At 38.4% G+C, this 23,804-nt stretch overlaps 2 protein-coding genes across 2 annotated transcripts; one reads left to right on the top strand and one right to left on the bottom strand.

Moving 5' to 3' along the window:
* Positions 1–2,211: 2,211 nt before the first annotated feature.
* On the bottom strand, positions 2,212–12,948 carry cdk5rap3 (CDK5 regulatory subunit associated protein 3). Its single transcript, XM_085466855.1, has 14 exons — positions 12,790–12,948; positions 12,471–12,519; positions 12,186–12,317; positions 11,492–11,592; positions 11,343–11,391; positions 9,647–9,825; positions 9,261–9,397; positions 8,333–8,477; positions 8,004–8,111; positions 6,743–6,824; positions 6,545–6,633; positions 3,828–4,033; positions 2,596–2,767; positions 2,212–2,352 (listed from the first exon to the last, which is right to left on the bottom strand). The coding sequence occupies exons 1-14, from the start codon at positions 12,793–12,795 to the stop codon at positions 2,287–2,289; spliced, it is 1,521 nt and encodes a 506-aa protein (XP_085322981.1). The 5' UTR covers positions 12,796–12,948; the 3' UTR covers positions 2,212–2,286.
* A 2,313-nt stretch (positions 12,949–15,261) lies between these two features.
* prr15lb (proline rich 15 like b) lies at positions 15,262–23,548 on the top strand. Its single transcript, XM_085466854.1, has 2 exons — positions 15,262–15,464; positions 21,506–23,548. The coding sequence occupies exon 2, from the start codon at positions 21,533–21,535 to the stop codon at positions 21,863–21,865; it is 333 nt and encodes a 110-aa protein (XP_085322980.1). The 5' UTR covers positions 15,262–15,464; positions 21,506–21,532; the 3' UTR covers positions 21,866–23,548.
* The last annotated feature ends 256 nt before the right edge of the window (positions 23,549–23,804 follow it).

The raw sequence follows: 23,804 nt of genomic DNA, 5'->3' as shown, positions 1-23,804 counted from the left end.
CATGCGTAGAACATTCTAGTGGCAAGCAAGCTTTCATCAGCCGACTGAAAATTCCCCCGCTGGTAATCTTCCACAAGTATACGACGGCAAAATAAAGATAATAATAATAATAATAATGATGATAATGAAAAAAGGTCAAGGGTGAGGACATGCATGTAAAATTTCGAAATAAAAAATATTTTGTAATGTTTTGATTTACAAGAAATAAAAGTAAATATTACGGGAAAAACACGCAAAATTACGTGAAAAGGGGGAAGTTAGTTTACTTAAAATATAATTGGAACATTTAGGAAATCTTGGATTTCCTTTCTTTTTCGTTTTTTGAGTCAATTATCGGCAGCTTTACTTTTCAAGGTTCAAGCTGGGGAGAAATTCAGTGCATTCTACAATTGCAGGCCATTTTCTGGCCCAGCCATGAATTTGAAAACAATATGCACAAAATATTTTAAAAAACATCTGTCCTGAGACTAAATGTAAACCTAGTTGTTGAAAAGTGGTTTCAAAATATAATTTTAAATATAAAATAGCTCTCCAGAACCCAGAAAAAAAATCAGTGTTAAGTTATAAATCCACGTTTTTGTTTTGATTTTATTGACCTCTCTTGGAACTTTTAAACCATTTTTATTTTTATTTTGTAATTGTCCATAGCAGGTTGTGCCTCACAGCATATGTGCAATGCTGTTACTGAAACCTTTTTAGCCTGTTAAACAAGAACTAGTGGTAACACTGTGTCATCATTCATATGCTTTGTATTTTTCCGACCCTTTTTTGCATTGGGACAGTCTAAAAAGTGCAGAATGGGAAAGCACATTGCATGCATATTAAGTAATCACTTTACAGCCAAAGTGTCCTTTTCATAAAACACAGCGGCCCTTTATTCTGCTGTAATATTGTTGGAAATATTGAGGGAATCACTTTGTTACAGTTGGTTACTGCACTTTTCAGCTAAACAAAGTGGTAATGTTGAGCTGAATTAGTCATATTTGTTATGACTAATGTCATTGACTAATTTTCATTTTCCGTTTTTCCCCTCATATATTTATGAGGACTTTTTTTTTAGGTAAAAATATTCATTTTTATTTAGCTAAGTTTTGACATAAATTTGACCTTTTTCTTAGTGTTTTCTTGTAAATTTACAACTTAAATATTGTAAATTCTTGATTTACAAGAATTTTTAAATCAAGAATGATGAGTTGGGGGTGATTTAATCACCTTCACCCAGTCTTTTAAATTTCAAATATTTAGTTTTTTAATTATAGTGAGTCTTGAAAGCAATGACAATGCTTTTCAATGATAATAAAATGAAAATGTATTTATATTATAAATATATTTAAAGAGGTTTGTAAGGTTCCTTTGCAGTCATAATAACATATAGAAGTCAAAGTATGACATTCATATTATGGATGCATAGTCTAAAGAAACAAAACACACATACGGAAAAACAAAATAAACCAGAAAATTCTGGCAAACATCAGCGACAAAGAAGATCTTGTTCTTCAGCCAGTGGTCATGAAAAGTTTTCATCATTTCCGACGCGGCTTCAGTGAATAGTACATGGCTCAGCTGAAGGTCCAGATGCATCTCTCAGGTCTTTGATGGATTTATTCCTATTTCTTAATGACATGACCTTCAGATACTGTTCATCTGCTGTTTTTCAAAAATGTTTTCAAGTCTGTCGCTCCTTTTGCCCCAAACTTGTCCAGTTTCCTCAAATTTCTTAAGGTCACACTGCACGCTACGCAGTGTGTTTGTTTTTTGGCCAATAGCTTTTTTAGAATCACCTTGTTGGTGCAAATATACCAGTTTATAACTGCAAATCAGTGTTGTCTTTGGCATTTTTCAAGCATTCCTCTGAAAATGGTTAGGTACAAGGACTGGACTGAAAATGAGTGAAAAAGCAGTCAATGTCCAAAGAAAAACTTCAGAGGTCCACTTTAGAAAAATTTCAAGAAAATCAGGTTTCTTGGAAGCGAAATATAAAGAAATGAGTGGTGGCTCCGGACTCTTGGACAGTAATATATTTTGTTTTAATACAGGGGCATCAAAACTTGAAACCTGCTTAAAATCCAGTTTTATTCCCTGGTTTTAAACCAATCCTAACAATACACAAGTTATTTTTATCACGTTTTAGTATTTTCAACATTGTTTGTTTCTTTATCTCTACAGCAGTTATACAAAAACGCAAAGAACAAAAAAAAAACCCAACAAAAGTTTACATTAAATATCACTTTTTTAATTTCTGTTGTAGATCATGACAAAATATTTTCAGTGACTGTCTGAAGTTCACTAAATATTAACCCCCATCAGGTTCACAGGCCTGTTGTGGTATCGCTTTGAAATGTCTGCCTCGATCTGTGAAAACAAACATAACAATCATCAGTTACTTCTGAGAACATTGTCGGCGTAACACTTAGAATTTGTACCGTTTCCATGTCACATAGAATATGAATACCTTTATGTGTCTGCTCATATTTAAACAGAGATCTCACAATGACAGTTTTCAGTATTTTCTGCTTCCTGCAGCCTCCTCATTTGACATAGTTAGTAAATTATCCACCGTGCCAACAGAAACAAATACAAAAAATAATGCTGTACCAGCTTCTGGAGTTCCCGGGTGCATCCTGCCAGCAGGTCAACACGAGGCTCCAGCCTGGACTGCTCCTGCAGGGCTTCCTGCCTCTTCTCTGCCATTGTGGCTCCTTTCAGCACCAGAATGTCAGCCTGCTTCATTTTCTGTCTCAGCATCTCTGACACGCGCTCAACATACCTGAACACGCACATCACATTAAAAATAATGAACAAAAGGTGCAACATTTCTGATGCATACAAAGGGGTTTTTCCACTTTATTTAAAGACTGATGCTCATGATAGAAATGATTTATGTCATTTATACTGAATAAGTGGCTCTGTATTGTAGCGGTTAACTTATTTGCCTAACAAGCAAAAGAGCCCCAGTTTGAGCCCACAAGGAGTCACAGAGGGGTTTGTGTCAGGAAGGGCATCTGGTGTAAAAATCTGCCAAATCAAATATGCAGAGCTACCCGCTGTGAATAAGTGAGCAGCTCAAAGTAGCTTATATTATTTATACAGAATAAAATGTATTGTCAGTGTACTTTACATAAAAAAGGACCTGCTACAAGGCAATTAATTAAGCATTCTATACTTTAATTTCCCTTCTACAGAAGAGAGACAGAATAATAAAAGTTAACTGTCTCTTAAATCACAGCCAGTTATGGTAGAAATGAATCACAGAGCTAATCACACTAACCACAGACATTAATGTCAAGGTAATATCAGGCTTGCAATTGTTTATCTGCAAAGGTTTTTTCTGGGTCTGATTGGAGAAAGGGGATCCTTAAGAGTACAGAAACTCCAGATTTTGTGGCACAAATTCTAACTTTCACTTTCTGAAATAAGCACAGGGATGGGGAACTCCAGGTCTCAACGGCCGGCGTCCTGCAGGGTTTAGATGTGTCCTTGATCCAACACGGGTGATTTAAATGGTTAAACGACCTCCTCAACATGTCTTGAAGTTCTCCAGAGGCCTGGTAATGAACTAATCATTTGATTCAGGTGTGGTGACGCAGGGTGAGATCTAAAACCTGCAGGACACCGGCCCTCAAGGCCTGGAGTTCCCCACCCTTGCTCTAAGCTATAAACTTGTTAAGCTATTATATACAAAAGTCACAATAAAGTGCTAAAAGAGAAGTTTGAAATGATAGTTCTTCATCTTATGTGTGTTATTTTACAACAAGGTCATGTATTCACATTGTTTCCTGAAATAGAGCTCAGTGGTGATCATGCTGATATTCTGGCGACCATCATACCGTGGAGAGGCGTGAATCATGAACAGGTGCTGCATCCGGAGAGAGGTGAGCCTCCCCAGAAGGTCCTGCACCTCAGACAGCATCGCCTGGATGTGTTCGCAGGTTTGGCCTTGGATGACCGAGGGGGCCTGCTGGAACTGGCTCATAGCTACCACATCGCCCTCTTCTCTCATCTCACTCAGACGCTGAGTCAGGAACACCTCCAGCTGCACCAACAAATGAAGCCAGAGTCATGCGTTAGTGACAGAAAACCAAATCTGGCATTCAAACACTTATATATAAATATCACAGTAAAAAATGCAATTGCACCTCAACAGTGGGAGCATTCCTTCAGGTGAAATATTGTTAAACTGAGATCCTAATCTTCTGTTATGTCTGAATGCATAAGACCATATCAGCTAAACATTTATCAGGACCAGATTTTTCTATTTAATCCACGTAAAAGATTATGAAATCACACCATCTGCCTTTATTGCCTCTTTCCTGAATTTCTGCAGTTCTCTCTGTGCAGAGGTCTTCCTTATCGCACCAGCAGCTGTTTAACCATAAGATAACCTTTATTAGTCCCACACGTGGGAGACACTCCTGACTAGTACCAAACACCGAAACCATGACCCAATTCCAATCCTTTTCACTTCATCTGGAGTATAAAGTGGCCGCCTCTGCATTTCACTGTTGCTATGCATTCGTCTTGATTCAGTGCTACAACTAGAAACTGTTTGACCTCAATCTTGGCGTTCTTTTTTCACCATTTTAACTTCATTCTTGCAGCTTTGTTGCCATCTCTTTTGAGCTTATCTAAAACTTTATAATGACATGTAGCCGCTGTGCTCACAAGAACGTCAGGCTGCTTGTTAGTGGTCTCAAAGCCTTCACCTTGATAACACACTGCAGCTACTTTATTCAGCTTTCTTGTTTTCTTTCTTCTTGGTTTACTTCGTCCTGACTGGATTGCTTACCTGCCAACATATGTATGTTTCTACAATCTGAAATAACCTTCTTAAAGGCATTTGAATTACATACACCAGCAATTTTCAGCTGCAGCTGTGTCTTTATTCTTACTTAGCCACTGCTACAGAGAAGAGACACACAAGGAGATTCTTCAAATCTGAAGTTATACTTTGAATACTACATTACACTTTACTGCACTATTATTCATGTTCAGTAGTACCTAAAACATGTGAATTACTGCAACCTGTTTGCAGTGTGCTCTGCCTCCAGACAAAAATCAAATGAGGCAGGCTTCAGACACCCCCTGTACCCACTTAATTAAAAGTACAGATAGATGTGTGCTGCTCTGATGGCCTTGGGAATAAAATGTTTTGATTTGGATTAAATAATAAGTATGGTGCACACAACTACATGGATTGACTGCTAAAAACTGAGTCAACTCTTGAGTTTGGCTGTTAACGCAAACCTTGGACATTTTACCTTTTGTTCCACAACATGAAACACATGTAAATAGCTCACTGGTTAATATATTATGTGTACTAGAGAAGATGCTTACTGGCAAATGGCTAAATAAGACTGCAGATAAGTCGTCATCAAAGTGAATGCAGGAGGTGATGGTGAAGTCATAAGACTATGGCGTACTTTATTTGTAGCCTAATGGCAGAAATACCTTTGGTGGCTACAGTCATGTTTCAGACATCAAGATTTTTCTTGCGTCATCCCAACATTTACAGTCCCTCCTCTCACCCTCCACACTCCCTGCCTTTCCTTCTCTCTCGCTGCCTCCTAACATGCCTTCCCCCTTTCCTCTTCCTTTGCATTCGCCAACAGTAGCAAAGCTTTCACCAGCACTCTGATGAACATTCAGCACTGAAGGTGGTCTTCGTTAACTTGGGCTCTGACTGATCCAGTATGGAAATCTCATTCTTCATGATCCACATGTTTGATTTTGGCCAAGATTTTATGCCAGATGCTCTTTCTGACACAACCCTTCCCATTTATCTGGGCTCGGGACCAGCATTACACATACACTGGCTTGTGGACCCTCGCACAGTTGTGTTCCAACAAAACCTGTAGACGACATAAGCTTTAACCTTCCAGGAACAGGGTGTTCCTAACTTTTTGGGTGGCCAAGAAAAAACCCCAAAAGCATTTCCCCGGCACTTCTATCTGAAACTAAGCAGTTCAATTAGACCTTTTTCCTTAATTTAAATAGATTTAATGGCTTAGTGAGGAGACCTGTGGGACTAAATGATATTTACAAATTTTCATCATCAATAATTTTGTCCAGAACATTTTACAATCATCACACAACCTTAAGTTAAAATACAAATGTTCAACCTAAAAAACTGAGCAACACTTAGCTAGTCACTGAAAGGTCACTCCTTCTATCCTTCAAAATTTTAGTTTTTAAAAACTGCAATAAATATAAACAACAACAAAAGACTAAAACCATACAAATACAAATAAAATAAAAAATTACAAAATGTCCTCCGTGTCAGTCTGTGGAACTGTTACCTTACACGTTTTTGTCTGAAAGTTAAAACTGATGCTGTTAAATGCTTTTCACTATCATTCACTCCAAACACACCAGCAAACCTGGTGTGTTTGGAGTAAAACAAAACGTTTTTAACAACACACTCTCCCTCTAAGCTGCTTAATGCTCCACTTGTGTGTTCTGCCTATAGCTTTATATCATTAGGCTATATACAAATATATGTGGGTCTTCTTGAAGTAATTTGAGATCGAATGACTGTAGTCTTTACCTCCATCAACTCGTCAATGAACCGGCTGCGTGACAGAGGGTTTTCCAGTATAGTTAGAGCATCTTCACCCCTCGCCACTCCCTCAGGGCCTTCAAAATAAAATGAGTCTTTTTTAGCAAATGGACATTTCAGCAGCTGAGCATGTGACAGCTGCAAACATAAAAAGGATTAGAAGGGGGAAAAAAAAAAGTTTCTCACAGTCTGTGCCCACATCCACAATTTCAATTTCAATGGGAGCTTCTGCGCTGTCACCCCAGTTGATACCGCCTGCCCCGGGGTCCTGATGAGGGAGACGGAGAGAGAATAGTTCAGCCTTTTACCTCCCATTACTCAACTGACTACCTTTTCCCAAAAAGTAATCAACACTGTGGTTTATTACAGCTTTTTCTGCCTGGCATAGCTCTACAGTACTTTTAGACATTTTCACCCAATATATTCTGTAGTTCCGCAATCATGTAACCATATACTTTTACTTTATCCAGCAGTTCTCAAACTTTTTCTGGCATATTCCCTTCAGAACCTGAGAGATTGCACCAAACAGAACAAAATGTATTATCAAGCATTAACAATTATAATGAAAGAACAAAAAAACAAACCAAATTTAATTTGACTTTATTAAAAGTTAACAAAAATGCCATTAAAGCGTTTTTAATATTTTATGGTGCAATGTTTTTGACCATTCATTCATAGCGCCTGTATATTCCAAGCAACTATACAGTAAGATATCTATTTTGACCATTTATCCATTAATCTGAGGTTATGCTTGACTCAATGGCCACTTCCTACACACACTGATGTTGCAACACAATACATCACCACAACATTGTATACGTCACTCACTGCAGTCTCCTGAAATTAATTGTGTCTCTGCAGGGAAAAATATACCTGGTAGTGCGTCACTCAAACAAAAACAAAAAAAGTGTCTTTTATTTTCAATTTTTTTCTAATTTTCTTGAATCCCCCACCCCACTCCCAAACCTCTCTACTGGTTCTGTTCACTTGCAGGACCCTGCACTGATAGACTGTGGAGATGCAATTTTCCACACCATTGGTTGTGCCAAAGAGCTGGAGTTGCATGCCAGCAGTAATGGCACAAATTATGTTGCAAATTGCTGCACATAAGGGGGACAATAGCGAGCAAGCAACTTTGCTTTAGTGGAACCTACACAATGAAAAAAAGTTTTCATTATTATTGTTGTTATTATTTTACCAGGCTTCATATGTACGATTTACCTTGTAGTTTTAGCCAGTTATTTTTGGCCATTTGTATGTTAACTTGTGACCTATTTGGTGTTAATCAGCTTGCTAACATGTTTTCACACACACTGAATTTCTGCTGCAAAATTCAGGCACTGCAGCTGGTTTAAGATGAGGATGTACCTTTAAAAAAAAAATCACTATATCATATATCATTGTTTTAGAGAAAAGGATGCAACGCAGACGTGTTCAGACGCCCTACCTTGGAGTTCGGCTCCAGGCTGATTCCCCAGTCTATTCCATCCTCGGCTGTGATGCCTGAACTCACACCCAGGGAATCTGATACTTTGCCAAAGTCGCCCCAGTCGATCTAAAACAGATTTTAGAAGACGAAGCAAAAACAGCGGTAAGAAAGGACTCCTGCTGTGAGTGGACATTTGGAATCACTTTGAAACATGCAGGCATTTACTGATAATTTCAATTATGGCCCAGTTTACATAGTGAACTGCATTAAGATAGAATAATGAATGGTTCTTACTAGTTTTAATTATATGAGCACAACAACAAGAATACACATGCAGTAAAACTAACCGTGTCCTCTGTGATGGTATCAGGTGGTGATTCACCCACAACTGGCCTTTCAACAACTGTGGGAACTTTCCCCGTTCTCCACTCATAAAATGTTGCATTCCCTCTTTTTTGGGCAAATGTCAGCATAGGGAGTACTGGCTCAGACCTACAAATGACAACATGTGAGCTCATGTGACCCAGCACAAACATTATCTATGGTTTATGTAGTTAAACAGAACAGAAAGTGTTTCTTTCAAGTTTACTTTCTTAGTTTTTTGTGAACTGCTCTAATGGATATACACCGATGTTTGAGCTGTATCTGCAAAAATATACATTTGAGTGAAACTGCGACAAAACAAAACATAATATTTTAAGTCTGGATGATAAACTGGATTTCAGTTACAACTGAAAATAATTTAGCTTCCAATATTATGAAAACACAAAGTTTTTACACTGAAAGCTGCAGTTGCCCAGTCACAGATGCATTTATAAAGGCCTTTCATGCTTTTTTGGTCCAAGCACACATCAACATGTGGACTGGAAGAGTCAACCACTTTACCTCTGATTAGCAAAGGAGCTGCTTTAACTCATGAGTGAGCCTTTGGACAACCTGGTCTATCTTGAACGAGTTAGGATCATGAAACTTGAAGGATCATTAACAGTTGCCTGCAGCCGGCTTTGTCTTTTTAACTCAGATTGTCTCTCATCCCATCTGTTTTTGGCTCACTCTTCACAGAATGGCCCACCTTTTATAACTCAATTATTAACTTGTTTTCAGTTTGAACGACATTTAAAGTTCAAGGAGATTCCCCGTGAAAAGTTTTTAACCATTTGTTAAGTTTGTAACTAACCAATTTTAAATACTTAAGATTTCAATATTGCCCAAAATAACAGAAATTATGTTTTTTTCCCCCCATAACATGGCATCTCTACTGTATCCCTTACTCACCAGTCACAGACAAAGTTTGTAAAGGCAGCATAAAGTTGTATTTGCTCTTCGAGCCTCGCAGCATCCTTCCCGACTTCGTCAAGAACCGCTGGCAAGTCCTTCACCAGAGCCTGAAGCTCTCGAGGAACATTTTCACCCTGTAAGAAGCAAATAAGTCAATCAAAGGCTCAGAAATCCTCACATAGCACACGATTGTTAAAGCTTTTCCACCAGTTTAGATTTGAGTTTAAAATCTTTGTTCTTACATTCATGGCCTTACAGGGTGAGGCCCCCGCCTAAGGTTACTGCTTTCTGTTCACATTCGCATCAATCAGTTAATAAAATGCGTAACTCTGAGTGTTTGTGTCTGAATATTCTCCTAGAGGTGTGCACGTTCTTGCACTTACTGTGATGCCATACTGTTTGCAGGCAGCATAGTAGCGTTCCCTCAAGTCTGCAGCTGAGCTCTGGCACTCCACCTCCCGCCTGCTCAGCTCCTGCTGCAGCTGCTGAGCTTTGGCCAGCTGCCTCCTCAGAGCCGGGCCTTCGTAGCTCACGTTGCGGCTCAGCAAGCTGGCCAACTCCACTGGGACACACAAACACATTTTTTATCATTCAGCACATGCAATTATTTTGTTTCTTCAGCTGGATTTTGTGGTCGATCCTAAGCTACACAAATGCAGCAGCAAAATTAACACTTATAACCTTCCTGCTTTAAAAGAGGGAGCCTACAGGTATAAGCAAGTTAAATCTTGACTTAAATCAAGACTTCAGGAACTTTAACATATCTTAGACTAAATTTAAGGGCTGGAAAAATACACCAAAAACCACAGACTGTATAACAGATACAGCATAGCTTCAAGATCTGAAACAGCAATGGGAAGTGCTTTAATGCTGCATTCTTTCCATCCAGCAGGGGGCGACTCCTCTACAGCCACCAATTACATACAGTCTATGGTGAAAATACACTCTTTTAAAGTAAAGTTAAAAATAATCACCAAGACAAAATATAAGGTGGTTCATGTTGCTAGATGTCAGTTTTAGCTGCTAATTTAAAGTTTTCTAACCATAGTGAAGTGACTTCTATATTCCTCTACATCAGCTGTATTTGATATTCACGTGTTAGACTTTGTACATCCACGAGGCCCTACTTGGGAAACTTGATCATTAGAAGGTGCACATAGAGCTCTAGAATTTAAAGAAGTTCTCTTGGACTTGCTTCGTGCTGCTATATAAGCAATCTGTACATGGAAAGTTTTACATTTTAGTCCCCAACACCGGATGATTAAACTGTTTTTCTGTTAAGGCAGCAGAGTTGTGAAATTTGTGACCACAGAACATCAGAAAACGCAGTTGAAAGAGTCGCAGTTCTGCAGACAGCAAACTGTGTGAAAATGAACTTTGGTTAACATGGTTGAAATTTATTTGCACTAAAGAATGCTTTTATATTTACTGATCCGGTTCATCTGTCTAAAAACTACAGATGAAAGTGAGCTTTTAGGTCAAATATATGCCTTGTTTATTGTCCCTACAAAATAAACAAGCTAAAAAAATAAAAATAGACAATATGACATAAAGTGACAACAAACGGTCTCATAAGCACTTTGTGTAAACAAGTAGACTCGTCTTCTTTGCCTTTTCCACCAGTATGTTACAAGGTCAGCATCCAACTGGGCCTAAACCAATTTCCCACCTGGACCCAAGTACAGGGGTCCCTATATTTAAGACATTCTTTTAGGCATAAGCTACAATAATTAGGTTAACCAGATACATTATCTCATTGCTAACTGGTTTAAAGCATATTAAACAGCATGAAAGTCTTAGCTGAACTATAAAGCATTAACACATGTTTGTACACAGTCGCATTTCACGACCTAAATGTTTAAATGGGACAAAAATAGCAGCACTGAGAGATGGAAATTTGCACATTAAGAAGACAAAAAACACTTAAAACTCATCCATACTGTCAGTAAATATGAATTAAAGATATTTTAAGATTTATTTTCAAAGGAGCCAAAGATACGTAGCTGTGTTCACAGGTGTTTTTATACTATAAAGAAGACATATTGATATGTCTTTCCCTTATTTTCCTAACACACTTACCCAAATAGACATTATCTGCTTCATAAAGAGACACAATCTCCTGCCAGTCCTATGAAAACAAAACCACAAGGGAGAAAGTTTTACAGCAGAAAACCCAAATAAAAAAAATCCCCTTAACATGTGACATTGACATGTATGAATCCTCTCACCTTCATCCTCTGTGATGAGTATCTGCCAAAGATGTTCTTGGAGGAAGCCTCAGTTCCCTTCAGGATCTCCACGATCCTCAAGCAGTGAAAGTAGTGAATGTCTGTCAGTGAAAGTAAACAAAGCACAGAAATAGATGAAGATTTAAAAGCAGTGCATATTAACAGCTGCTTAAAATACAATAAACACCAAAGCCATGCTCCTCTGCAACCCCTGCTGGTGTTGCAGTAGCAGTGCAAGAGTCTTTGGGAGTTGCCTGAGGTTAACTGCTAGTTGTCCAAAAGTTGTGCAAAAGCATGCCTGAGGTTGGCTTGGGAGGGACAGCACTTATTGCTAAACCCTGTGATGCTCTCCTGACTACCATTATTAGCTTAGATTAGACAGTATTTTAAAATAAGACCATTAAAAAACTCCAATGTTAGTCTCCACTTTGTTGCAGTCATTAGCAGGGTTGTAACACCACCTTAAAATAAGAATAATGATAACAACAAGAAAAAAAAAACATTAATAAAGTTGTGAAGTGGGGTTTAAGCCTGCATTGATGATTATAAAGTAACCCAAAACCTATATCTGGTTGGAAAGGGGAGTCCCTGAGAAGAGTAGAAATGGTGCTAAATAGCCTGCTGGGTCCATAATAGATTCATCTCTCAGAGAAGTGGAAGGATGGGTGGGTGTATTGAGTTGTAGGGGACCTACAAGAGCCGGAGAGGAGCGCCTTGATCTCCTCGTTCTCCGGCATGTCCTGGATGGCAGCATTGATCTTCTCCCTGATCACCTTCACTGCACTTTGCCATTTCAGGTTACAGTGCCTCCGATCCACCAGCCAGTCTGCAACCACACAGAGCAAGTTTACGTCTGTAACATCTGTTTCAGCCAGCAGGCTAAAGGACTACAGGGCTGTATTAGCTGCTTGTAGCTCAGCTGCAGAGGAACACATAGAAAAGCAAGTGCTTGTTTTAAATGTGCGTGTTTTTGTCTTACCTAAAAGTTTGCTGGTCTGTATGTCGATGGGAAGGTTCTGAATGTTCCGCTGAAGGGAGACAGCCAATAGATTTTGTTATTTACACCTTATTTAACTAACGTAAAGGACAATATCACATTAAACCGTTAGGAAGACATTGTGAATAAGTATCTTAAAAAATGTCATAGGACAGACTGTTTTCTTTGCTAACTTAAACTCAGTGTAAAGTGTTCATTTCTCTGTCACTTAAGTGGACTTTTGACTGTGTCAGCTAGCTAGCGTTAGCTCGCAGGCTAGTTTTTAAAGCCAGCTCGGAAAAAAAACTAAATTTAATCTCACCTCCATTATTTCCTTTTCTTTTTAAAAACGTTTCCGACCATTCAGGGCTTCATTATACGATTATATTCCGGTTTATATCCAGGATTATCATCACCATCCGGAGCTTTCCTGTTTATGACACGTTAGGAGAAAGAGAGCCAATAGGAGGAGGCGATGTTGCCATGTCGATAGCTGCATTTGGATTGGTGAATCGTCGTGGCCCCTGATTGGTGCAACTAATGAGACTGTCGCTAGAGGGCGGTAGTGTCACTTTACTTAAGGTCAGTTGTTCCCAAACTAAGAGTAGCCCATGAAAAATGTGGAAGAATACCTGGAAAATGTTGGCCATTTCTTGTTATGGGTCAGTCATTTGTTAAAAAAAAGGTCTCATGATATTTCTTGCACAGTTAAATAAACATAAATGTAGTTTACCTTCAGAAAAGGAAATCTACATCTATCTATCTAGACAGTTATTACCTGCAAGCCTGTTAAAATAAAAACATTTGACACAGTTGTAACAAATGTGCTCCAATTTCTTTAAAAATGTATTTAAATTATTCTGGTTCTGTGTCTACATCTCATTTATATCTCTCTTTATTTGTTTATTTCATGCTTTCCTATATACTTATTACTCTATTATCCAAGCACACTATTGTAAGTATGCTATTTCTTTGCACTTAATGCTTTGCATGTTTAAATTCATGCACAAAATTGAGGGGAAAAGAATCAGAACATTAATCCAAAGTTTTATATCCACAAATAGGAAATTTTGAATTCTAAACTTAAATTTATTGTTTAAAAAAACTTAAAAAATGAAATTTGTTGAAATGAGACGATGAAATGATGAGAAATGGGCTAGTGGAACAAGAAGCTCAGACGTGGACATGGGATGAGAACATGGCGCTGTTGGAATCCCACTATGCAATTAACCCCAACAGAAAGGGTTAAATGAAGAGGATGTGGGACCTCTGGACTTTTTGATGCCCAACATCTAGACCAACGGTGAAAGAACTAGTAACTCAGTGTTCCAGCATTCGGAAGAAGCAACTGCTATCACAGCTGGAGATTGATGAGGTACAACACAAATGCTACAGCAAGGGGGAGCCAGGATGTCAGGTCAGGAGGGAGATCATCACCCCCACCCGAGATGTGGTACCAAGCCCAACAACTGGTGTGTTGAAGTCATTGAGTGAGACCTCAGCGATTAGTAGATCTAAGACCACAGCAACCTTCCTGAACAGGGTTTATAGTAACCATTACAGTGGCAGACATCCCAGAAAGGGTCTCCAGTATGAAGAGTCGGACAGGCCCCCGACATGATTCACTCCTGCTAGCTGAAGAAGCTAACTGCACAAAGGAACCAACTGCTAATAAAAGAGGCACAAGATCCCTGAGGATCCCCAGAAGGGACCAGTCCCATCCAACTACCAGCCAATAACCTGCCTCAGTACCACATGGAAGCTCCTGGCGGGCATCATATCGGCTAAGATGAACAGGCATGTGGCTCAATACATGAGCGGGGCACAGAAAGGAACTGGCGGAAACACCAGACACCAATTAACGTCACATTTTATGTCCATCTGTTATATTTTATACATTTGATAAGATATCATTATCTCATCAAATGTATAAAAAGGTTGCTCATAGGGGGTCATATGATTGTTGGGTTTTTCTCTGTATCTATGAAGCGCCTCGAGGCGACTTTTGTTGTGATTTGGCGCTATATAAATAAAATTGAATTGAATTGAATCATTATTAATACTTATTTATTTATGTTTGATTTTGGCCGTTCAGTGATCAATAACTAAACATTAAACTTTGTTAACTAAACTATTAACAAAACATTTATTTACTAAACACGTTTTTTAAACAGTTAAATGTGTCGTTACAGTTTTATTTTGTTCATTATGTAACATAATTTTAAATATGAGAAAACAGAGACTGACACAGTGTATTATTGTTATTGAAAAAAGTGATATGGGTGAAAAACAACAGTAATAATTCAACAATTTGGCTTCTTGTGAACTCCAGACTGGACAAACCTGAAAACACAAGCATTAAATCCCTGCAGCAACAGAGTTTCTGTAGTGGCCTAATTTCAGTTCATTTGAATGGTGACCTAACTTGCAAATTCAGCGTCTATTCACTGTCTGTGATTTTAAACAAGCCATGCAAAGCAGCTCGATTGCTCTCGTTCTCTCCCTCCAGCTTAAAGCCATCACAAAGACTTATGTAAGAGAAAATGCTCAGTGAAAGGTGACTTTATTCTGACTCCAAAGTCCACATTAAAACAATACTTGGATTTAAAGTGAGACTGATAACGGGGGTTTTATTTACAGTTTGGAAAGCCAATCACCTCTCAGGTTCACATTAGCCCTGATGTCAGAGATCTTGATATGGGACTGAGCTGAAAATCACATGGCTGCAACATTTACTCAGTCATGCACTCAGCTGGGCGGGCTCTAGGTGTGTGTGTATGTGTGTGTTTGAGGAGGGTGTGTGCTAAAGAGGAGTGCAGAGGGACAAGGTAAGAGGGAGAGGCAGAGGGAGAGAGATGCTGCACCTGTGCACGCTCACCTGAGGAGAGGAAAAAGATTCCACAGAAAAACAAAGAGAGGAGATAGAAAGTTTGTAAGCATGGTGAGACAGTGTCGCATGTGAGAGAGTCCCCTTTCAGCCAGCACACTGTGAACAAGGTAAGAGAACGAGCGCACCTGAAAGCCTCCAATGAACTGCAGTGGAAACTAGACTTTTATCTGTGCAAGAAATACACATTTAACTCTAATTACAAAAATCAACATGCTACTTCCATCTTTTTCGCTGGTATTTCCACAGCTCAGCAACCCTGATCAACATATTAGAACTGCAGTACTGCATTTGTATAGCCAAACAACAGCTAAAGTCAAATTTCCAAGTGAAAATGTCAAAAGTTTTTTGTTTCTAGATCCTTAAGTTGGAGAAACGACTTTAGTTTTTCACAGTATGTAGATGCAAACTGGATATTTTTGAGTTTTTCAGGGACAAAAACAATAAATATGGAGACATTAGCTTGGGTAACTTGAGGTGAGTGCTGTGTTTTAACAGTCAAATTATGGCTGAAGTAAAATTCTTTGGAAAAGAGGCCTGACTTTCGATGATTTCAGCCTCTCAAAAGTGAAAACTTGGGGTTTTTACTTGTCTTATATCAAACAAATTCAGAGTTTGAGAGCTTTTGATTTACAGAAGAAAACATTGGAAGAAATCAGCTTGAGCTGGACAAACTGTGACACATTTTGACCTTTGCCACTGTTTTTAAAGACAGTTAATTGAATAATTAAAAAGGGTTGAAGCCTGAAGGAGACACTAATGCATTATCTTACATCAGAAAATATTAGGAGGCCCACAGGGTTACTATGCATGCTAAATAACATAGTGCAGATATGTTTTAACATGATTTTATTTGTCATGTTTGAGCTGGTTAGAATAACACTAAGTCATAAAAGAGCTACAGTCACAAATTAACCTTTTTGGACTTTGCACCTGTGTGAAGTTTACAATTCAATCAGCCTGTGGATTTTTGTGACCTTTGAGAAGGCAGGAAGGCCTCTGGAACAAATGACTAAAAGACATTTTTATTAATGGAAATAATCAGACGAGCCAAAAAAACTTTGCTGCTAGGGGTCAACAGCAAGTCTGGTACAAGGGATGAAACCTGAGAATCTAGTGAACCTTCAGTTTAAGTTACGAGGGCAGCAAAGCCCTCGGTGCCCTTGGAGGCTCCTCTCTGTCTTTCTGCGGCTCAAAAGTTATTCTTTTCAAAGACTTTGCAGGTCGTTAGTGATTTCTGATTGTGCGCCACAGTTCCTGCTGTGATCTCTGAGGCTTTGCTTGGGCGGCTCACCCACACATAACAGAATACATGGTAACTTATTAAAATGGAGGGCCTCCTTTGTGTCAACAGGAGTTTTTGTCTCAAAGGTCATATCTAAGTCAAACACGGCATTCTTTTGGAAATATGTGTGCATATCGACAAGCTGTCTTACTTAACATGGTGTGAAAGTGCCGAGAAGGTATTCTGTCTTGTAGAAGCTGTTTTGATGGAGAGTCAAGAAAATTATGCAAATGCTCTGTAAATGTTTGCTATGAAGAAACCTGTCCTTTTTGTGTAGGAATAAACAAACAGATGATGAAACAGAGAGAAAAAATGCTAAAATCTGAGGAATGTGACATAAAAGAAGCTATGGAAACCCAAGTAAACACATTGAAGTGGTTCAGACCCTTGTAAAAGCTCTTCTTGGTGAGCAACTATCTGTTACCTGAGCATCTGTGAAAACCACACACCCAGGTTATTAAGCAAAGAGCAACCCCGGGTCCAGAGGAATAAATGTAAAAGGTGCCTGCATTGCTGTTTCCAAAACTTAAAATCAAAGAACCTTTGCACTCTTCGTTCGTGCCATTTGCCAAACATCACATGGGTCAGATAAGAGTAGGATGAGTGTTTCTGCAAAGGGCATAGACTCTTTATTTGCATAGGTGCTACATGATAAAATAACCACACCAAAGGGCCTGACTTCCTGTCAGCCATCATAAAAGAGAGCGATATGGCTGTGTTTGTGAAAGTCATAAAATCTGGTTTATGAGCCACGCTTTTATCTAAACACTTTTTTTAAATGTTTCATCCCAACCTTCAAGTTTAAGTTTTAAATGTTGCAGAGAGAGGTGGGGTTAATCTAAAATACTTAATAAACTGCTCACTATGTGTTTATCGCACATCCACGTTTTCATTGAATCTATCTGGTCCCCGCTTTAGTAAAGTAGCTCAACAAAATTCCTCTAAATTCTGGTAAAACTAAAATAAAAAGACCTCAGAGCTGTACTTACCATAATAGTCTCACTGATTGTGCTTACAACTACAGTAAAAATGCTATTATTTACAAGTTCACAGCTTATTTTGTGGTTTTGAGGACATGATGCACTGCTTTAAACGTGAAACTTACAAAATTCAGTTTAAAATATGTAAAGTAATTTCTGACTTTTTGTATTTTGGCAGTTTTACTTGGAAATAAACCATCAGAACAGTTGCAGGTTAGCTTTCTGTCAAGCAAAGGATCAATTTGAAAACTGTAAAGCCAAGCAAACACGCCTGCAGTTAAATGCAGTAAAATAATAATAAAAATATTCCTCAGAGATTTTGGTTCATGTTGACATGACAGCATCACACAGTTGCTGCACATCCATGATGTGAATCTCCTGCACCATTGCATCTCAAAGATGCTCTAATAGATTGAGAACTGGTGACGTTTGACATCATTTGAGCTTTGTGACATGGTGCGTTATCATCTTCCAACAACCAGCAGCAATATTCAAGCAGGCTTTGGCTTTTAAACAATGCTCAGTTGTTACCAAGAGGCCCAAAATATGCCAAGAAAATATCACCCACAGCATTACACCTCCGGCAGCCTGAGCCATTGATAGACTAATTTTGCTGCAGAAATTAAGACTCATCAGACCAGGCAAAGATTTTCCAGTCTTCTGTTTTGCAGTTTTGGGGATCCCTTGTTAACTGTAGCCTCAGTTTCCTGTTCTTAGCTGACAGCAGCGTTACCCCGTGTGGTCTTCTGCTGCTGTATCCTATCTGCTTCAAGGTTTAACATGTTACATAATCAGAGATGCTCTTCTGCATACTTTGGCTGTAGGAAGTGGCCATTTGAGTTTCTGTTTTCTTCCTATCAGCTCAAAGCAGTCTGGTCATCCTTTGCCCTCTGACATCATAGGGATTTTAATTATGTGGGAAAATCCCAGCTGATCAGCAGTTTCTGAGAAACTCAGATCAGCCCATCTGGCACCAGCAACCATTCCACGTTCAGTGTCACTTGAATCACCTTTCCTTCCAATTCTGATTATGGTCATCGTGACCAAGTCTAAATGCTGCCATGTGATTGGCTGATTAGATACTGAGGTTTAGGAGAAGCTGAGCAGGTGCACCTAATAAAGTGGCTGTAAGTGTATATTCTTTACAGACATAAGAATATATTAAAAGAAGGTGGAAGAAATAGAAAAATAAAGACACAAAACATATTTTCTGTGTGTATTCAAGATGATTTATGTAAGGCATGATCCGACCCATGAACATGTTTATGACCTCTTTGATACGATAAAAGAGTTGGCATGAAAGAGTCAGCGATTGCTCCATAAGGAAGTTATTTGACCTGTTTGGTTACCAGGTGACCGAGGACCACAAAGACCTGGGTGTATTATTCTGTTATCGTTACCTGTGTATGTATCCATACACCTGAAATAATACAGATGATATCACTTGATGAGAAAACCCAGAGGCTTTTGGTCATGTTGTGATTCTTAAGTGAACAACAGAAAGACACCCTTTGTCATTATGTAACACGTTTCCAAACTCCTGGTTCAGCATCGGGACGACAGCTTGCTTCCCCAGTATTTGCTTTCCTGACTTTATATCAGATCACATGCGAGCGATAGAGGATCCTGTGCAGATAATCATTAATTTATCAGCTGAGAGCAGAGTGTCAGGTGTTGCTCCCCCATTGGGTTACACCTCGTAATCACGGAGATGTGCACTGGATGAAGTAAGCCAGCTGTAGTATCGTCTGCTTTCTACAAACTAGTCCTGCACAGAGCAGCGGAGTAAACAGTGTTGTTTGTCTTTTTGAACTGGTTCACCAACAATGAGAGAATGATATAACATTAAAGGCATGATGTTCAGTGCAGACTGAGATTAATTTGAATGCAAATCTGCAGCAGAAAATTTGTACAAGTGAAAAATTTGCATCTACTTTTTGACATTAAATGTAAGTAGTTGGAGCTATAGTTATTGTAAGTTAGCAGAACTTCAAATATTAATGCATTTTCCCTTTAAAAACCTTATAAATGAATTTCAGAATTTAAATCTTTTGATTACATGCTATATGTATAATTTAACTTCAGATCAATTAAAGTTCTTATCAAAGAACTTCAGTCACAGTTTTACAGCTTTGCTGTTCTCGCATGAATGTAAATAAAGGACATCCTGAGCAAATGAACTAAAACACAGAGGAACAAATATAAAACAATGAAGTGTGGCAGAGCATGTATAAATTTAACTAACATCCATAAATGACTGTTGCAAATCTCTGGGTTTTCCTACACTGTAATATCATTGCTTTAATCTTTATTAAACCCGGAAGCAAAACTGCTGAGATTAAAGGAGAATGCCCTGGGGCAATAGAGGTGGTACTAATTTAACATGTTTTTCAATAGCAGGAGAAACCAGAGCTACCTGGGGAAACAAGCGCAGCAGCATAGACAACACTCAAAATTCACACAGAAGCAGCTGCTTGGGGGCCCCCACATCAGCAGAGGGCCCCCAATTAATTTAATAAATATGTTAACTGACCGGTTTAATCATTCACTGTGAGCGCTGAGCTTTTGCAAGTTATTTATTATTAACATTCACTAACAATAACAACAATAACAGAAATGTCAAGGGGTGGTGAGCTCAGGGGATATTGTATGGAAACAGCAATTACAGTGTTAACCTATTTTTACTCTCTAGACAGTTAGTTTCCATTTAATTTATTTAACACTGTTTTTAAATTTGCGCTGTTACATAAAATAATATTTCGGTCTGTGGTAAATTCTTTGTGACTGTGCTGCCCTTTTGCACAATTTAAAAAAAATTAAAACAGTGAACTTGTTTTAAAAATCATCATCTGCTTGTTTATTGTATTTCTTTCCAGCACAGAATAACTAAGCCATTAGAATTGTTGTGTTAGATGCGTAATGCAGAAATGGTTTGGCAAGGGCAATATAGCTAATAGTGGCTTTGCTGACGTGGGTGGCTGAGGGCCTTTAATCAAATCCTGCTTAAGGCCTTGTAAAACTTTAGGCCACCTCTGTGTACGAGGCTTTGCAATTTACCACATAAAATCACCTTTAAATTATTTTAATTAATTCAAAATGGAAAAAAAAACAAGTAAGTGGAACTGGAGTTTATTTTATACAAACTACTGAATTACTTCTTAAAGTACATTTTGAGTTATGATAATCTAATCCAATGTTTTGTATTTTTATATTAAAACCTGAATTTTATTGACGTTAGCAAAATCAATTTGACAGAAAAAACATGGCTGATAATGGCGTCTCTCAGGGATCAACACCGGGCCCACTGTTAATTACTTTCAAAGTGCATTTATTCAGTGTAATTTCCCACTCAGAAGTGTAATGTACATTTTTATGCTGATGATGCTGTCTTGACTGCCACTACCAAACTTTCTCCAGCTTAGCCTTTCATGATTTCAGACCTTTAAATTAAAACTGGTTGTAAGTGATACATTAAAGTTTCATAAATACTTGGCTATTCAGTTGATTCGTAACACTACAAAGCTCTTATTTATATTGTTGACCAGGTATGAATAAATGTAAATGTTTGACTGGTTTCAAATCTTCCTCTGGTCAAATGATAGTGATAAAGAGACTCGGTATATTTCAAAATTCTACCAAGTTTTGATCTAGCTGTACATACTGTAGTTTTTTTGTGGCCTAGACCCTTTCCTGACTACATTTAGATATGCATTTATAGATGGAAATAAAAAGACTTTTTGTATAGATAAAGACTGACTAACATGGCTGCATTAAAACTGACAGAATAAATGCTGTTTTGAAGTGTACAAAGTAATGCTAAAACACTTTATTTACCTAGAATTCTTTGCTATTGCTCACCACACGCTAAGATCTCTGAACTTTACAGGTCGATCCTCCAGTCTCTGTTGGTGCCATGGCTGACTCAAGCTGGTGGAGGCTGACCTTCTCACGCAAGAAGAAGTCTGAATCCAAGGTTCTGTATGAAATCCCAGCAGAGCATGGCAGTAACACTGGGAACAAAGACCACCCAAGTAGTAACGGCTCTCCAGAACTGGACAGCCAGTTGAATGCCAAACTGGAGAAAATCGTCGATAAATCTGCCACCAAAGGACGCCACGTCAAGGTCTCCAACTCCGGCCGCTACAAGGAGAAGAAGAGGGTCCGCGTCACGCTGGCCGAGAACCCAAATCTGTTTGCAGACAACAACCTCAGTCAAGAGAATCATAAAAAGAAGACAGAGAAATAGCACAGAAAATGCACATACTTGATCAGTAATGTGTCATATACACATAAGAAGCTTCAAAGATGGCTTGAATGTATGCAAACACCACCATGTTGTCCTACATGTACTACTACTGTGCTACTATTCACCACACACAGGAAAACACAAGAAAAAAAGACACTTAAATAAACAACGAGGTGTCAAAATTTAAACATCCACCCGGCAGACGGGAACTAAACACAGTCCTGGACACATTTTTCTCCAGATTTTCTGTCTTTTAACTTTTATATTTACTTCCTTGTGCTCACGCTGTTGTTTTATATTTTCAAAAATGACATGAAGGAAAATTTGGGGAATTCTCGCCTCATGATTCAAATGTAACATTGGTGTCATTTAAGTTTTCATTTTTTAATGTTGTAGATGTAATGTTATGTTTCAGGTTTTTATGTTTTGTTAAATGTCAAAGGAAATTTTTTTTACATTTTTATGACCAAAGACTTGACGTCACTGATTACATCTGAAACATTATGGTGGATGCTTTCAAATATAAAGGCCCCCAAAAGTATCAAGTCATCATTGAAAAGACTTGAATTTCTCAGCTCTAAGAAACAAAATGTTAAAGTAAATGTATTTATTTATATATCTATATACACTTGTCAAGTAAAATATCCCCAAACGGGGAAGGACAAACATCTTTCGTCCATCCTTGTTTCCACATGTTCTTAAATGAAAATTATAGATTGTATATGAAAGATTAATGTAACCATTAACGATCACCATGTTGATCTTGTCATCCAAACATGCAACAATGTCAACTTTTTCTCGAGGCAACAGTCAGTTTGACAACATATTTTGCAGCCACAAATATTAAACGTTTACTTGTGAGGAATACATGTGCAAATTACAGCTCTCATTGTCATGAATTCTAAGTTGACACCCTGAAAAATGCTCTCATGTTTCACATATGAAAACATCTAAATTCACGTTGGTTTCCTTGGATGTAGAAGTTGGATAAGAGGGTGGAGTTCTAAATTATCAGCTAGCCCTAGAAAGCCTGATTAGATAGGTGCAGTCATAAACCGCAGAGTTTCGATAATGTTCAGTATCGGTCAGTACAGCTGATCACACAGGAAGAAAAGTGGCAGAAATTCCTTTAAAATGCTCTAAAAGGCACCAACATGGTTTAGATGTTTTGAAATGTACATGGCAAGCTACAGTTGCCTATATCAATGTCTGTCACTCCAGCCACAACCGTAATAATGCAAGCTTTAAGCCTTAATATGCTTTAAAAAAGTCAGTTCTTTAAAAGAAAAGCATCCTCTCATAGTTGCTGTTAAGGGGGGAATTAGCTACAGGGACAAAATTCAAGCTGTAAATTCAGACTGACTCATATCTGGAGCCAGGCTTTTAGAGGAACTGCAGGTTTTGGCTTTATTTTTCGAGCCTGGAGGTTGCCCCAGGTGACCGCGGTACAGTTTATGGATACAATCATATCAGAAAACATGACTTGGGTATGCTAATTGTGCTTTTGTACGAATCAAATATCTGTTTATGTCATTGTGAAATAACTTCATGCTGTTTTGTTGGTTTAACTGTCCAAATAACTCCTGCAGCCATTGCATGTGACACATCAACAACAAGAAATGCTGTCTGTAATTTTTTTCTGAGATGCTTTTTTGTTTGTAATAAATATAAAAGTTGTTAACATGTAAGATTTTCTTCTGTTTGTGCTGGAGTCTACAGCGAGGAGAGCTTTTAACATGCAGATGGTGGCCTGTTTAAACGCGATGATCTTGGTGAGGTCGTTCTTTGGGGTTAGTGAGCTGTTCAGCCTGTTTTGTTGACATGGTGATAGTAAGCAGGGTGATATTTGACACCCTGCGGTCTGCTTCTGCATTTTGTAGTGGAGCTGCCCTGCTGTTAGCTGAGAAAATGACAGATATCATCGAGTGATTCACAGAAA

The sequence above is a fragment of the Copadichromis virginalis genome, linkage group LG8 (assembly GCF_057382275.1).
Source record: "Copadichromis virginalis isolate Kocher_CV1m ecotype Utaka linkage group LG8, C_Virginalis_male_GT1.1, whole genome shotgun sequence".
Taxonomy (NCBI): domain Eukaryota; kingdom Metazoa; phylum Chordata; class Actinopteri; order Cichliformes; family Cichlidae; genus Copadichromis; species Copadichromis virginalis.
Note: the sequence above shows the minus strand (reverse complement) of the source record. Positions and strands in the feature narration are given on the sequence as shown.

Bases quoted from the DNA above. Each gene is read 5' to 3' on its own strand.
- cdk5rap3 (XM_085466855.1), bottom strand. The intron at 11,593-12,185 runs GTAGGTCCCCTA...TTTCACTGACAG, and splicing joins GGCGCTCCTCTCCGGCTCTT to ACATTCACTACTTTCACTGC. The intron at 11,392-11,491 runs GTGAGAGGATTC...TTGTTTTCATAG, and splicing joins ACTCATCACAGAGGATGAAG to GACTGGCAGGAGATTGTGTC.
- prr15lb (XM_085466854.1), top strand. From the start codon at position 21,533: ATGGCTGACTCAAGCTGGTGGAGGCTGACCTTCTCACGCAAGAAGAAG.